At 43.6% G+C, this 16,884-nt stretch overlaps 1 protein-coding gene across 1 annotated transcript; it reads left to right on the top strand.

The window, feature by feature from the left end:
* The first annotated feature begins 1,573 nt into the window (after nucleotides 1-1,573).
* LOC142742101 (stromelysin-1-like) lies at nucleotides 1,574-15,906 on the top strand. Its single transcript, XM_075851534.1, has 5 exons — nucleotides 1,574-1,702; nucleotides 3,306-3,526; nucleotides 12,802-12,950; nucleotides 13,602-13,727; nucleotides 14,714-15,906. The coding sequence occupies exons 1-5, from the start codon at nucleotides 1,592-1,594 to the stop codon at nucleotides 14,890-14,892; spliced, it is 786 nt and encodes a 261-aa protein (XP_075707649.1). The 5' UTR covers nucleotides 1,574-1,591; the 3' UTR covers nucleotides 14,893-15,906.
* Nucleotides 15,907-16,884: the final 978 nt, after the last annotated feature.

Here is a 16,884-nt window from a genome sequence, read left to right as displayed (position 1 = left end):
AATCCTGTGCCCATTATAGAATTGATGGGAAAAAAAACATGGTTGGATATCAATTTTGATCAATATGTGCATTAAGAAACTCACATTTACATTTTGCTTTGCATGAATTAATCACTTTAACATTTCGAGGAGCAAACCATGTTTTTTTTCTCTTTTTTTAAATGTTATTGCTTTTATATACTTGGTGGTCCTGCACAATTATGTATTATTATGTTTCTCTTGACATGACCTGACCAGTGGTTGTTCTAACAGCTGCTTATGCATATTTCTATGAAAGGCACAGTATACCGGAATAGATACAGTAAGCATGCCCGTATATTGTATTTATAAAAATCTAAGTAAAGTTTAATTAAAAAAGTAACAAAATATAAATAAAATAAAGTATCATTAAAGATAAAAGAAACAAAAAGGTTATAAAACTTTGCAGTATAAAAATAACAACGTAGTGTATACTCTTATTTTAGGAAATAAACAACATTAAAAAAAGGGGGAAAAAACATGTCAGAATAGTTTTTTTTCTTTTGCTTGTCCCCCAAAAGTAGAAAGAGTAGAAAGTAACACTTAGGGTATGTGCACACGACCTCTTTTCAGACGTAATGGAGGCGTTTTACGCCTCGAATTACGCCGAAAAAGACGGCTCCATTATGTTGGCAAACATCTGCCCATTGCTTGTAATGGGTCTTATGATGTTCTGTGCAGACGAGCTGTCATTTTACGCGTCGCTGTCAAAAGACGGCGCATAAAATTAAGCCCGCGGCAAAGAAGTGCAGGACACTTCTTGGGACGTAATTGGAGCCATTTTTCATTGACTCCAATGAAAACCAGCTCCTATTACGTCCGTAAAAGACGCCGGGAAAAACGCGTGCACTTGTAAAAACGTCTGAAATTCAGAAGCTGTTTTCTCCTGAGAACAGCTCCATAATTTCAGACGTATTTGGCGTTGTCGTGTGCACATACCCTTAGGGTATGTTCACACGGCCTATTTTCAGCCATTTTTCGGGCCGTAAACGCCCGAAAAACGGACGAGAAATCGGAAGCAGAACGCCTCCAAACATCTCCCCATTTATTTCAATGGGAAAACGGCGTTCTGTTTCGACCGAGTGTTTTTGGCTGCGTTTTTTTACGCGTTAAAAAACGGCCGTGAAAAAAACGTGCAGGACACTTCTTGGGACATTTTTTGAGCCGTTTTCCATAGACTCTATTGAAAAAAGCTTCAAAAACGGCCATGAAAATCGCGAGTGGCACAAAAACCGTCTGAAAATCAAACAGTTAAGCCAAAAATAGAAAAAATATATTAAAAAAATTATAAAACTGCTCAAACGGTTCAGCAACAAAATGAGAAGTTAATATCTAGTTTAATTGTGTGGGTTTCCGATAGACTGAATGACCACATAGAATGAAATACCTGGGTTGATATTTGCTGATTTATGATTACAATGGACATTTGTCTGTACAGTTATAGGAATATTAGCGTGAAAAGACCTGAGGTTAATTTTGCAATGAATCACGACATTGCAACACACCTTCCTCTATAAAATATGATGCTGTGAGTGGCACGGCACAGTGCAGGCTCTGAACTCTGACTGCCACAATGCTGAAAGTACATTGCCTGGTCCTCGCTTCACTGTGCTATGGCGCACTTGCCATGCCGGTACCTGAAACCGACCCGGGCATCAGTTCTACAGATCAGGACTTTGCACAGGTATGTATAAATATAAATATTACTAGAGACTTTTATACATATATATATATATATATATATATATATATATATATATATATATATATATATATATATATATATATATATACATACCTTTTGTATTCATTTCTACCGGTTTTTAAGATCTCTGCTTGTTGTCATTCAGTAGGAACATTCATTGTTTACTTCCAGTGGATACAGTTCTGTCCATGGTCATGTGCTGGGATCGTTACAAGGCACGGCTCTGATACACAAACTGTAACGAGTTGTGCACCTGTGTGTCCATCACATGACCATGGACAGAACTGTATCCACTGGAAGTAAACAATAAATGTTATTACTAAATAACAACAAGCAGGGATTTTGATAACCGTGAGGAATTAATACGGAACATATATTGGTAAGTTGTATAACTTTAAATTATAAAAAAAAAAAAATAACAATAATTTGCTATAAACAGGAGTACCTCTTTAAGGGTGTGTTACATGTGCGGTTTCACAGGGCACATTAGTTGCTCCTGCTAAAGGGGGCAGCACAGATAGCCTAGCACCCAAGGCTTGTGACCCCCAGGAGTCTAATTACTAAGGGCAGGTTCAGACGTGGGGGAATTGCTGTGGAATTCTCCAGCGGCCGTTTTTTACATTTGTTTCAATACATTTTTAGGCAAGTTAGTTCAGACGATGCGGAAAACTTGGCTGTGGTGCAGATTTTCCCTCCGCAGCATGCACTGTCTGTTGCGGAGAAGAAGCGGAATTTCACTGCGGATTTTAGCCTTTGCAATGCAAAAACTGAAATCTGTAACCGCTGTGTTTTCTGCAACGTCTGAATTACCTGTCAAATATGCAAATGTTGGTGCAGATTCGTTCCGTATTTGCCCCAAATCTGCACCAACATTTGCAGCGGAAAAATTCAGTGATTAAAGGGGTTCTCCGGGCATTTTATAGGTCATCAATATCATATCAGTGAGGGTCCGACTCCTGGCACTCCCACCAATCAGCCTTAAGAGATTTTTATATAGACATCTATATTTTTTTGAATTAACCCCTATTTCTGATTGCTGGATCAGTGTAGAGTTTGTTTGTAGTCTGTGACCATGGAAACGTATAGGTCTGCATAAGAACTTTGGAGACAAATAATCAATTTCTAAATAAGACTATTTGTAAAGTTTCTTCATTTTATATGTTACATGCATTAGAACAATAAAATAATTGACTCCAAAGGTGAACCTTCGCTTCATTCTGAAATCTGATAACTTTTTGTATGTTAGGAAAAACCTTGTTAAGCAATACAGTAAGTTTTATACTTCATAAAAGGCTGTGCAATAATAGAACATAGTCACCAAGGTGACATTTGTCCATCTGTATACTCTGCAATATTATGGGTCCAGTCCACAAACGGGACCACAAAGAGGTGTGGCTTATGTCGATTTGCATAAAAAGGGGCATTTCTATAGCAATTTTTGGGGTATTCCGGGTAGAATGTGCCTTGTTCACTTACACATACTAAGGCATACTCCCTTGTGTACTTAATATATGTGTGATGAGATCAATTAGGATATTTGTAATTTTATAAAGCAATATTTTTGCACTTTCCCCACACATAGCAATACTTGAAAAATTTTTACCCATCCACTGCTAGAGGAAAAAACACATTTCAGGAAAGGCTTGAGGAAATGCAAAAATTCTTCAGGATGAAAGTAACAGGAAAGCTGGACACAGACACAATGAATATGATGAAAACCCCAAGATGTGGTATGCCAGATGTGGCGGCGTTCACAACATTCAATGGAAGACCAAGATGGCAGACAGCCTCCATTACCTACAGGTGGGTTTTATACATCAGAACATTACCCAAAGAACAAGTCTGGGGGTCTTATATGTATATATATATATATATATATACATATATATATATATATATTATTCTTTTTTTACTAGCATGAAAGGCAATCCGTATTATTATGAACATCGGTTACTAATAGTAATTTGCCCCCATTATTACAGCATGGGAATTTTTTAAAAGAACGGTCCCCGATTCAGGATCCTCATCTATTAGCTGCAGCAGAGAGCACCTACAAAAAAATCTGCCTCCTTCAAAAGGACCCAACATATCCATTTTATTCTTTTTTTTTTCTCTCTCTACATTGCCTTAAAGGGCAGTCCCACCCAAAACGTAGAAATGGCCATATATTAGTAAATCCGAGGATTAAGGAATGGCAACAGTTTCGTAGCTGGTGGTAAAACTACCACTTTGTTATTGATAGAACATACTGAGCATCAGAGGCGTAGCTAGGTTCTCCAGCACCCGGGGCAAAGATTCAGTTTGGCGCCCCCCCCCCAACCTCTTTCCCGACATCTCCTTCCCCCTCGCCGTGTTTGTTTTCTCTACCAATCGACGTGTCATTGCTTTTTATGTAAAACATTTGTACATCTTACAAGCAATATGGTTCTATACACAACACCAGAACCAAGCTCAGTACATAAATACAACACCAGCACAAATACAGCTCAATTTAGTGCAACCCCTGCCGTATAGGTGTGTATGGCGTAAAACTACAGCTCCCAGCATGGCCCTGAACAATGGTAAGGATATGCTGGGAGATGCTGTTTCACAAAAATAAATCATATCATAATCATCTCGCTGCAGATCACACAGTGACTACATTACTGATTAGAGGCAGAATAAACATTTACATTAAGTGACTCACCGGCAGGGCTGCCATCAGGAATATCTGGGCCCCATACTGCCAATGAGTCTGGGCCCCCGCCCCCCTCGTTATTAGGAGGGGGTGTGAAATGTAAAGGGGCGGGAGGTAGGGCACATTAAATAGAAAACTCTTTGGAGGAGCAGGGCAGAGACAGGAGGTGGGTGTCGGAGGGCAAAGGGGAGAAACTAAGTGCCAGGGCTGGGAGAACTGAAGGTAGCAGTGGTAGCCAGGGGGGAGACGCAACCTCACAGGGGCTCTGTGGAGTGACAAGGAAGAGACGAGACAGCGGCTCTGTGGGGGGCAAAAAGGGAAAGTGAGTGTGTGTGTGTGTGTGTGTGTGTGTGTGTATGTAGAATCTGTCAGGGTGTAGGAGGGCAATATAAACAAAAATCATTGCACTGAAGCCCTATACACAGCAGTCACTCACCAAAATGTAGTCCCTAAGATCTCCCACCGCCACGGGCATGTCTGGATGATGCTTTTGCATTCTCTTCACACGCTGCACACACGTTATCTGTGTGTAGCGCTATCTACAGGGGGCTGTGTGTGGCGCTATCTGCAGGGGTGGGTGAGGCGCTATCTACAGAGGGGGTGTGTGGCGCTATCTACAGGGTGGGTGTGGCGCTATCTACATGGGATTGTGTGGCGCTATCTACATGGGATTGTGTGGCGCTATCTACAGGGGGCAGTGTGTGACTATCTACAGGGGAGTGTGTGTGTGGCGCTATCTACAGGGGGTATGTTCGGTGCTAACTACAGGGGAGTGTGTGGCACTCTCTACAGGGGATTCCAGTCCAGGAGGAGACCCTGACCTCACTGTCCATATATGGACAGTGACCTCAGGGGCTACCTCTAGGAGAGGAATCCCCGACCAGAGTGTCGGCAACTCTCTGGCCGGGGATTCCGCTCCTGGATGGGTGAATGGCAGAGCTGGAAGCTGATACTTTCCTGCTCTGCCATAGTATTCAATTGTATCTGCATCCTGTGGACGCAGATACAATTGAATATGGCAGTGGCTGAGACACGTCTGGGACAGTAATTTGCCGGGACTGCCTCTTTAGATTCAGGACAGTCCCTGCAAATTCAGGACTGTTGCTAACTATGCCTCCGGTATAAGCTTTCTCCCCCTACCCAGGTATACTCTCTCCTTCCTCTACCCCTCCCCATGTATAATTTCTCCCCTCCCTTCAGATATCATCACTTTTCACCCAATTATTACCCCCCCCCCATTGTATAATGCCTCCTCCAGTGGAGGGATGTCACGATACCAGAATTAAGGACTTCGGTACCGATGCTTTGTGTAGTATTGCGATTCCGATAACAAAGCGATACTTTGCCAACAGTAATAAAAAAAAAAAACAGTTCTTCCATTTCTTATGTGAGGCGCGAGGTGTGATGGTAAATTTAACCTCCATGTGCCTCACATTAATAGTAATTAACCCCATCATGTTCCTGAATTATAAAGGGTTAATGTGTAAGGTACATGATGGGGTTAATTACTATTAATGTGAGGCACATGGAGGTTCAAAATTCATAATACCTCGTGCCTCACATTAATAAGTGAAAGAAGTTTTTATTTTATTTTTTACAACGTACACATCATAAATGATGCAAAAAAATTGTTGTGCAGGTTATTACGGCCGCGCCAATACTGAATGTGAATATTTTATGTATTGAAACTTATTTTAATGTGTTTTGTAAAAAAAGTGTATGTGTATTTTTTTTTAATTTAACATTACTTTATGTTTTTACTTTCTTTTTGAAACTTTAATGTACTGGTATATATCTATATACGGATAGTACACAGGCAGTTGTTAGGACAGACCTGAGTATGCCCTAACAGGAAATATGGTAAGACAGCCCTGGGGTCCTTCATTGGACCTTGGGCTGTCTGCCCATATATGGTATGTCCCTCAATCGCGTCACAGGGATTCCTGTGACGTGATCCAAGGGGCATCCCCCCTTCTTATTTTCCCCTGAATGCTGCAGTCAGCTTTGGTCGCAGCATTCAGGGGAATAGCGGAGGAGATGAGAGGTTTCTTTGATCTCTGCCTTTATAGAGTGGGACTGCGGCTGTGTAATACAACCATTGCCCCGCCCCGCACGCGGTCAGCACGAGGTGATGCGGGCGGCGCTGCACTAATGAGCAGCGGTTCAGGCACTGAAGACAGAACATGTGTGGGTGTTTTGTAGTGCGCCCGCCATGTTCTGTTTTCAGTGCCGCCGCTCATTAGTGCAGCGCTGGCCGCATCACATAATCCTGGCGGCGCGCACATGTCAGGACTCCGGAGCAGGGCCGTGACTGTGTTACACAGCCGCAGCTCCGCTCTCATACATTCATGTATTACAATATTGAGCTGTGCGGCCGCACAGCTTAGTATCGAAATACATGAAATAACGGTATTGAACCGTTTGGGGGTGCACGGTATCGAAACCGTATCGAAGTTTTGATGCATCGTGCATCCCTACTCAAGTGCCATCCTCCCTCCATTATTATCTCCTTCCCACTCTAGCATCATTTCCCTCCCTACACAATGCCATCTCCCTGCCCCGTTATCATCTCCCTGCCCCCATTATCATCTCCCTGCCCCCATTATCATCTCACTGCCCCATTATCATCTCCCTGCCCCATTATCATCTCCCTGCCCCCATTATCATCTCCCTGCCCCATTATCATCTCCCTGCCCCCATTATTATCTCCCTGCCCCCATTATCATCTCCCTGCCCCCATTATCATCTCCCTGCCCCCATTATCATCTCCCTGCCCCATTATCATCTCCCTGCCCCCATTATCATCTCCCTGCCCCCATTATCATCTCCCTGCCCCATTATCATCTCCCTGCCCCCATTATCATCTCCCTGCCCCATTATCATCTCCCTGCCCCCATTTTCATCTCCCTGCCCCATTATCATCTCCCTGCCCCCATTATCATCTCCCTGCCCCATTATCATCTCCCTGCCCCATTATCATCTCCCTGCCCCCATTATCATCTCCCTGCCCCCATTATCATGTCCCTGCCCCCATTATCATCTCCCTGCCCCCATTATCATCTCCCTGCCCCCATTATCATCTCCCTGCCCCCATTATCATCTATCTGCCCCCATTATCATCTCCCTGCCCCCATTATCATCTCCCTGCCCCCATTATCATCTATCTGCCCCCATTATCATCTCCCTGCCCCATTATCATCTCCCTGCCCCCATTATCATCTCCCTGCCCCCATTATCATCTCCCTGCCCCCATTATCATGTCCCTGCCCCCATTATCATCTCCCTGCCCCCATTATCATCTCCCTGCCCCCATTATCATCTCCCTGCCCCCATTATCATCTCCCTGCCCCCATTATCATCTCCCTGCCCCATTATCATCTCCCTGCCCCCACTAACATCTCCCTGCCCCCATTATCATCTCCCTGCCCCCATTATCATCTCCCTGCCACCATTATCATCTCCCTGCCCCCATTATCATCTCCCTGCCCCCATTATCATCTCCCTGCCCCCACTAACATCTCCCTGCCCCCATTATCATCTCCCTGCCTCCATTATCATCTAAGGCCTCATGCACACGACCGTGTTTTTGCGTCCGCAATTCAACCGCAAATCCACGGGTTAATTGCGGACCCATTCATTTCTATGTGGCCATACCCACTATCCGTGTTTTCACGGCTCTCCGCATGTCCGCACATCCGTGCCGCAGAAACTCCGGACATGTCCTATTATGGGCCGCAAATGCGGTGCGGACATGCCAATAGAAGTCAATGGGCCCGTGGAAATTGCGGATACACCGCCGTGTGTCATCCGCAGTTTGCGGATTTGCGGATCATGTGACCTTCTAAAGGGGGTTTGACCAAGCTTTTGGCATCCTGTTTAAAAGTCCTTTTTTTTTTTTTTTTTTTTCATCCGCATTTTTGCGGATTACATACGGATGAACTGCGGATTACATACGGATGAACTGCGGATGACATTCCACGGAACACGGTCCTGGAATTTGCGGACCAGAAAAACACCACGGTCGTGTGCATGAGGCCTAACTCTACCCCCTCCCCATAGAAAGCACGTCTGTATTAGTTTACATTGCAGCATAGGATTGTATCACTATCAGCTCTTATCTCCTGTCCTGTGTAAACAGAGGGAGAAGACAGGTTTATTGCCACATGTTACACAGGACGGGAGATAAGAGCCGTAGGGCTGATACAATCCTATGCTGCAGCGTTAAAGGCATGTTGTTGCCCGAAAAACATGTTTTTTTTTTAAAATTTAAACATTTAGTGTGTGGGTGATTAAACATTGTTCAAATTTTTTTTATTTTTTTCGCGAGTCAGGAAATATTATAAATTTTTTCTAATTTTTTCTAATTTATAATACTACCCATTTTTGGTCACTAGATGGAGCTAGTTCCCAAAATTGCAGCATTGCAACATTGGGTTAAAAGCTCTCGCTCTAGTGAGCTCTCAGCATCCCCCCCTCCTTTATCCTGGCTAGTGCCGGGATAAACGAGGGGTTTGAAAGGTTTAACCTCCTACACTGTGTGTCGCCATTTTTTGAGGTAACCCACAGTGTAGTAGGTTTACATACAGTAGTAAACACACACAAACACTAACATACATTGAAATCTCTTACCTGCTCCTGCCGCCGCGGCTCCCTCCGGCCCGTCCGCTCCCTTTGCTGCCGCTGTTCCATGTGCACAAGTCCGGAAGCCGCGACCGGAAGTAGTAATATTACTGTCCGGCCGCGACTTCCGGTCCACAGGAAAATGGCGCCGGACGGCGCCAATTTCGAATAGGACTGTGTGGGAGCGGCGCATGCGCAGTTCCCACACAGACGCCGTACACGGCAGTCAATGGGACGGGAGCCGTTCGCAGTCCCTATGGGACTGTGGCTGCCGTATTCCATGTCTGTGTGTGTCGTTAATCGACACACACAGTAATGGAAACAAAAATGGCAGCCCCCATAGAGAAGTAAATCAATTAAAAACGTAAAAAGTACAACACAGCAACATACATTAATAAAATTTATTGATCTATCACACTAAAACACATAACATATTAAAAAAAAAGTTGGTCGTGACACTCTTCCTTTAACATAATACAGAGGTGGGTAAGATATTTACTTTCTATGGGGGCAGGAGGAGATTTTTTCAGGAGGCTCCAGGCAGCAGCAGCCGGACACAGACATAACTTAGTACTCACTGAAGGTGACGACTGCTGCTGCTGCTGGACGTATCCTCCGAGGCTGAGCTCATAACTCCCGCTGCTGTGATGTCTCCACCCCTTGTCTTCTCCCCACACGCTGTCACGCTGTTGTGGAGGAGGAGGGGCGGGCACATCTCACTCTCCAGCGGGCCCTTACGATTTTATTCTGATGTAATGAACGGGCCCCTGCTTCGTGATGGGACCTGTTCCTTTCACCGAAATGAAATCGTAAGAGTCACACTGCCGTGAGTATATTAATTCCAGCGGCAGAGTGCGGGCCCCTTTTTTTAAAATTTATGCCCGGGCCCCTCACTGCAGTACCCCCAGTCCCCCCCTGATGGCGGCCCTGCTCACCGGTGACGTCTCAGATTCTAGTTCTTTTTCTCCATCCGGTCCAGACCTCTATGACGACTTCTCCCGGTCCATTTCTGCAGTTTGCCGCTCACATGTCTTCAGCTTCTCACTTTACCAACATTTCTGCACCTATAAATAAATATAAAGTTATCATTATACCACACACTACACCCCTAAATATAATAGTGCCATACACTGCACCTCTAATTATAATAGCACCATACACCGTGTCCCACACACACACTGTGCCCCCTGTAGATAGTGCCTGCCATAGAGCGCCCTGTAGATAGTGCCCCCATATAGCCCACCCCTGTATAGTGTCCCACAAATAACTCCTCCTATAGTGCTCTACAGATAGCCCACCCCTGTATATAGCCCCCTGTAGATATAGCCCAGCCCTGTATATAGTGCTCCACGTATGGCCCAAACCTGTATATAGCCCCCTGTAGATATAGCCCACCCCTTTATATAGTGCTCTACAGATAGCACACCCCTGTATATAGCCCCCTGTAGATATAGCCCGCCCCGTAGATAAAGTCCCCCTTGTAGATGAAGGCCCCCCCGTGAAGAAAAAGTCCCCCCCCCCCGTAGATAAAGTTCCCCCCATAGACAAAGTCGTCCCCCCTGTAGATACAGCCGCACACTTTTATTACAATTAAAAATAAAAAAAACCCAATTCAAACTCACCTTATTCCCGCTCCCACGCCGTCCGGCAGCCATGGAGACCTGCTCTCTTCTGCGCAGGTCTCCTGGGGGTTGAACGCAGCATCTATGAAAGGCGCTGATTGGCTGGGCAGGATGACTTTCCCTGTCAGTCAGCACCTTTCATCGACAGAAGCGTCACTGGTACAAAAGGTACCAGTCGCTTCATTCGTGGAAAGGCGCTGAATGGCCGGGCACGGAACGTGCCCGGTCATTCATTGCTTCTAATTATACCTGTGTCCTTGCGACACAGGTACAATTATAGTGCAGGAGGAGGTGGTGCTGGCGCCCCCCTCTAAACTGCGCCCGGGGCACATGCCCCGCCTGCCCCCCCCTAGCTACGCCCCTGCTGAGCATTTACAAGTTTATAAAGTTGAACGTCAGTTTCTGAGAAGATCAATATGGCTGCCCTTTCTTTTGTCAGCTTAGCAAAAGTAGGCGCAGTAACAAAATAATGCAATAAAGTAAAACATAATGGGGGGAATTTATAAAATTTTCTCTACCAGTTCTGTTGCGTAGAAAAGTCAATAACGACTCAAAAGTTGCCATTTGCAAGAACATTTTTTTACTTTTTGACTGTTTACATCGCTCTTGACACTTTTCTAAGAAGTGGGTGGAGCTTAGTCAAAAGGGCGGATCCCCCCACGGCCCATCAAATTTATTATAATTTAGCTGGCGTAAATCTCACTCTGTTGCCAGGCACCATACCGTCCCAAAACATGATCGCTCATTAAAATAAAATAAATATAAATGAAAAAAATATATATTACTAAATCACCGCTTCTTCCCCTGGATCTTCTTAGGCGCCTACATTAGTCCATGGCGCATACAAGGCCCTGATGCTGGGCAGCGTCAGGGCCTTTTATGCGACACAACATCCTAACACTGGGCGTTGTGTGCTGTGTTGTATATAACGTCATGTCGCTGCTTGGCGTCAGGACCTTGTATGTGCTGATGTGGGAGCCTCAGAAGATCCGAGGGAGTGGGAGAAGCGGAGCGGTGAGTATTTTTTTTTATGTTAAGTCGGATCGGTGGCGGGGAGGAGACGGATTGTGCACATTTATTAAGATTTTGCATTGGGGCCCAGGATAGAAGGACAATGGGACATAATACTTTGACGGAGCTTCCATAATTTAAGTAGTTGTCACCCATGTCACCTAGTGCCCTTTTCGATGCTCTCAAATAATACAATCTCTTGCAAATTATTGGCCTAATTTATCAAAACTGTCTAATAGGAAAACCATCCTTGCTGCCACTCCTTGCTGCCCCAATCAGAGCTCAGCTTTTATTCCTAAAACTCCTCTGAAAAAATTAAAGCTGTACTCTAACGGGTTGCTATGGGCAACAAGGCAGGGTTTTTCTATTAGACAAACGAAACCAATAGTGTGTAGAAAGTTTCCAGTCATGCGTATAGTCAGTTGACATTGACCTTATTTTTCAAAACCATCTGACAGAAAAACTGGTCTAGTTGCCCATAGCAACCAATCACAGTGCAGCTTTCATTTTCCTAGAGGACTTTAGAGGGGTTGTCCCAAGATTAAATGTTATCCTTTAACCACCGCTGGGACTTCCGATGATGACGAGAACGGGGGTCTGGTTCCTCCGAATGAATTGAGCGGAAAGTTGAGCATGCGCACTGCCGCTCCATTCACTGTCTATGAGGCTGCCAGAGATAGCCAAATACAGCCCCTTTAAGAAAGGAAAGCTAAGTTCTGATTGGTTGCTATGGGCAACAAGGACCGTTTTACTGTCAGACAGTTTTGATAGGTAAAGCCATATTAAATTGTGCATTAATTAAGACATTTCAGTTTTACCACCATAGTTTTACTTGCCTAAGGGTCAGTTCACACGGCGGATTCCTCATCCAATTATCTTTAATGGGAGGTTTGGGCAATATCCGCCCAAAGATTGGGCAGGACACTTCTTTATCCCGCTAGCTGAAAAAAATCAGCTAGGTGGAAACAGAAGCTTCCGGCTCCCATTGAAATAAATGGGAAGCAGAATTTTGATGCCGAATCCGCGGGGGATTCCACCACAAAAATTCTGCCGTGTGAACATACCCTTGTAGTTAAGTATTTTTGTTTTGCTTTTACTTGAAAAATAAAGGATTAAATCTAAATGCTGTATATTTTCTTCTTGTGTAGAATCATAAATTACACCCCTGATCTTCCCCCCAATGTGGTTGACGACGCGATCCAGAGAGCATTAAATGTATGGAGCCAAGTCACTCCACTCAGATTCAATAAAGTCACCACTGGAGATGCCGATATTCTCATCCAGTTCAATCCACGGGGTAAGAATATTTATTTTTATTAAAAAGAAAATAGAATATATAATATATTACATGGTATAAGGGTATTTTCACATCTGCAACGTTATATCAGTTTTTTGGAACCCCGGAAATTCCGGATCCGTCACATGACAGACACCAATGACGCCTGAAGGAACAAAATGACTTCAATAGGTTCTGTCGGATTTCTGTAATTTTCCAGGAGAAAATAGCACTGCACGCTGCTCTATTTTGTCCAGGATTTTTGGCGGAATCCGTGACAAAAGACAGATGCCTGCAACACGGATGTGAACACAACCTAAGGATCTGTTCACATTTGGGTTAATGGAATAGTTCATTAACCCATTAGTCCAGTCTGCAGCAAAAATACCAGAACCTTGAAGGACCCCATTAAAGTCAGTGGAGGGATTCACCAGTATCCATTCTAGAAATGGATCCGCCATAGCTATCATGGCTCTGTTATCAATGGAACCCATGATGCTAGTGTGAACAGAGCCTAAAATTGATAAAATGAGAGGCCTTACATATCATAAGTGAGATCTACTGTAAATGTCTAACTAAGTATATATATATATATATTTGATAAAGCAAACTATTAATACAGTTAATAATATACTGTAATGTACATAATACCATGACTACATTATTTTGCAGGACACGGTGATCAGAGTCCATTTGATGGCCCCAATGGTGTACTAGCTCATGCCTATGCTCCCGGTCCTAGAATAGGTGGTGATGCTCATTTTGATGAAGATGAAAGATGGACAAATAACCGAGCAGGTACACTGCGACATAGTTACACTGTGTATACATTTTTTGGTGATTTCTTCAAAATAATATAAAGATACATAAAACTCTCTGGTCTGCCTTAGGCTGAGTTCACACAGAGTTATTTGCAGGAGGAAAATCTGTCTCAAAATTCCGTTTAGAATTTTGAGGCAGATTTTACTCTGCCTGCTCGTCCATTGAGCGCCGCGGGCATAAAACGCAGCGAAATACGCTTTCTCTGCCCCCCATTGATGTCAATGGGAGGTCAGAGGCGTAAACGCCCGAAGATAGGGCATGTCCCTTCTTATTCCCACGAGCTGGTTTTTCCGATCGTGGGAAAAAACGCCTCCACTTCCCATTGAAATCAATGGGAGGCATTTTTGGCCGTTTTTTGGCGCGTTTTGAGACGCGGTTTCTGCGTCAAAAAACTTGTCAAAAAAACTCAGTGTGAACTGGCCCTAACAAGGAATGTCTCATGTATTTCATTTTAGTTTCATTCATTAGATTTAATTATGTACAAAAAAAATAATGTTTTAACCATTTATTTTTTACTTTTAAAAACTTCCGGGTGGCAGCCATATTTGAGGCCACCACGTAATCGAGTTCAGCCTTTTCTGGCAGGAGAGATGCATACAGAGGCTTATCTGTGTGTGTATAGCGTTGCTATCCTGCCTTATCTAGGACTCCAGTAGTACTATAAATCCTCTGCACCCTGCAGAGACTGTCCCAGTCTACACAGCAAAGCAGACAAGTGGTCTACAGAAAATAGGAAATGTCAGTTTGTTGTGTGTACTCTAGTGGCTAGTGTGAAAACTGAGTAGTCACGTAAAAAAAAACACAATTTTTTTAATATGTATATTTTAAAAAAAAATGATTTATATAATAGGTCACATTTTGATAATATATCTGTATTTGCCTTGCTACAAAACGACAATAACAGGTAAAGAAGTTTTGTACATTATATATCTCCTTTTAAGCTATATATGCTATTTTCTTAGGCTTCAATCTATTTCTGGTGGCTGCACATGAGTTTGGTCATTCCTTGGGACTGAATCACTCCGATGACCCTCAGGCTCTGATGTTCCCCACCTACCGTTATGTGAACACAAACAATTTCCGCTTGTCACAAGACGACGTCAATGGAATACAGTCACTGTATGGAAGAAGGCGCAAGTAACTCCAAGATACAAGTCAAATGGCCCCTTATCCAAGAATGCTATGAACGAAGTGCATGAAATGCTTATATGTTGGTACAAACGGGCAATAAATATAAAATATAAATATCTGAAATATCTACAAATATATAAAAAACACACAGCAAAAGTTAGCTTGCCACACTTGTAGTATAAATGTACTTATGCTGGTAATGACTTGCAAAATACAAGAAAAACTGTATAAATTAGTACTTTACATATGTTGCATCTAGAGGACTTGACATTAAAATGAAAACATATAATAGGTAAAACCACAATTGGGAGGAAATTGCCCATAGTCCTAGTAACATATGGAAATAACAATCTATTATAGGACAGTTTCAAGAAAAAGAAAAGACTAAGGCTTATATCTTTAAGGCATTGGCAGTACAACTACCTGGTAAAGCATAGCAAAGTTGATATTTTTTTTTTATATCAGTGAAAGTTGCCAATGAGCGGTAGGAGTTTAATTTCCCCCTGGCCCCTTTTGCCAGGCCTTTGGCAATTGGGCTTTTGTATCTATAAAAGATCATTTTAAGTGTATTTCCCCTTTAAAGGCGCCATCAAGGAACAGCGCCACTCTTGGCCATTGGCTGTGTCTGGTACTGAAGCCCAATATAATTCATGCGAATGGAGCTTAGTTGCAATACCTGGCAAATCCCATAGAGAAGAGTGGCATTGTTTCTGAGGGGAAAGAAAGCAAACTATGTTTTTCTTTTCCTGGACAGCCCCTTTAAGATTTATAGATAACTCCAGTAAAACTCCAGAAAAAAAAAAACAGTTTGAACTGGTACCGCTCCCACTTAGTTTTACTTACCCTTCTTAGTTTTACTTACTTCTAGTCTTGGTACTGGGGTTATAGGGACACATATTAAATACAGACACAATGACAGTTCAGAGCTACTCTAATCTCACGCAAAGGAAATTCTAAGCAGGTAAACAATACAGCGTAAAATGTTGCTCAGTTATCTATACAGCAATAAAATCAATTGATAAAATATCTGTGCCTTGTTGTCTTTACACATGAACAAAAAAATTTGTACTGGAATGTTAGCCATTTTTTAAAGAAACTCCGGGCAAAACTGATATTATATCTAGTGTACGACCTGAGGGGGCGGAGCATGACACAAGAATTCTCTCTTAGGATTTCTTTAAATCACTACCCGTGTTTCCCCGAAAGTAAGACAGTGTCTTACTTTCTTTTTATCCCCAAAAGCCCCACTATGTCTTACTTTCGGGGTATGTCTTATATTGGAAAAAAATTGTCGAATTATTTATTTATTTTTTTTCACAAACTTTATTTAACTGTTTTACATTTTTTTTTTTAGTCCCACCAGGGGACTTCACTATGCGATGTGCCGATCGCATATATAATGCTTTGGTATACTTAGTATACCAAAGCATTATTGCCTGTCAGTGTAAAACTGACAGGCAACCTATTAGGTCATGCCTCCGGCATCGCCTAACAGGCAGATGCTGAAGGCAGACCTGGGGGTCTTTGTTAGACCCCCGGCTGTCATGGAAACCCGACGGCGACCCGCGATTTGTTTGCGGGGGCGCCGATCGGGTGACAGAGGGAGCTCCCCCCTCTGTCAAACACATTAAATGCCGCTGTCACTATTGACAGCGGCATTTAATGGGTTAAACTGCCGGAATCGGCGCGCGCTTCGATTCCGGCAGTTGCAGCAGGAGCCAGGCTGTGTATAACAGCCGTGCTCCTGCCGCTGATCGCCTACCGTATTTTAAGCAGGAGGCGGCATTGACAAGTGCAGGGGACGGCGCGGTGACGTATGGAGACGTATGGAGAGGGGGGCGGCGCGGAAGTGGGCAGGAGGCGGCAATACCCCCGTGTTTCCCCGAAAGTAAGACATACGTCTTACTTTCGGGGTACGGCTTATATTAGCCGACCCCCCTGAAACCCCCGATACGTCTTACAATCGGGGATGTCTTACTATCGGGGAAACACGGTATGTCAT

This window comes from Rhinoderma darwinii, chromosome 2 (assembly GCF_050947455.1).
Source record: "Rhinoderma darwinii isolate aRhiDar2 chromosome 2, aRhiDar2.hap1, whole genome shotgun sequence".
In the NCBI taxonomy this organism is placed as follows: Eukaryota; Metazoa; Chordata; class Amphibia; order Anura; family Rhinodermatidae; genus Rhinoderma; species Rhinoderma darwinii.
Note: the sequence above shows the minus strand (reverse complement) of the source record. Positions and strands in the feature narration are given on the sequence as shown.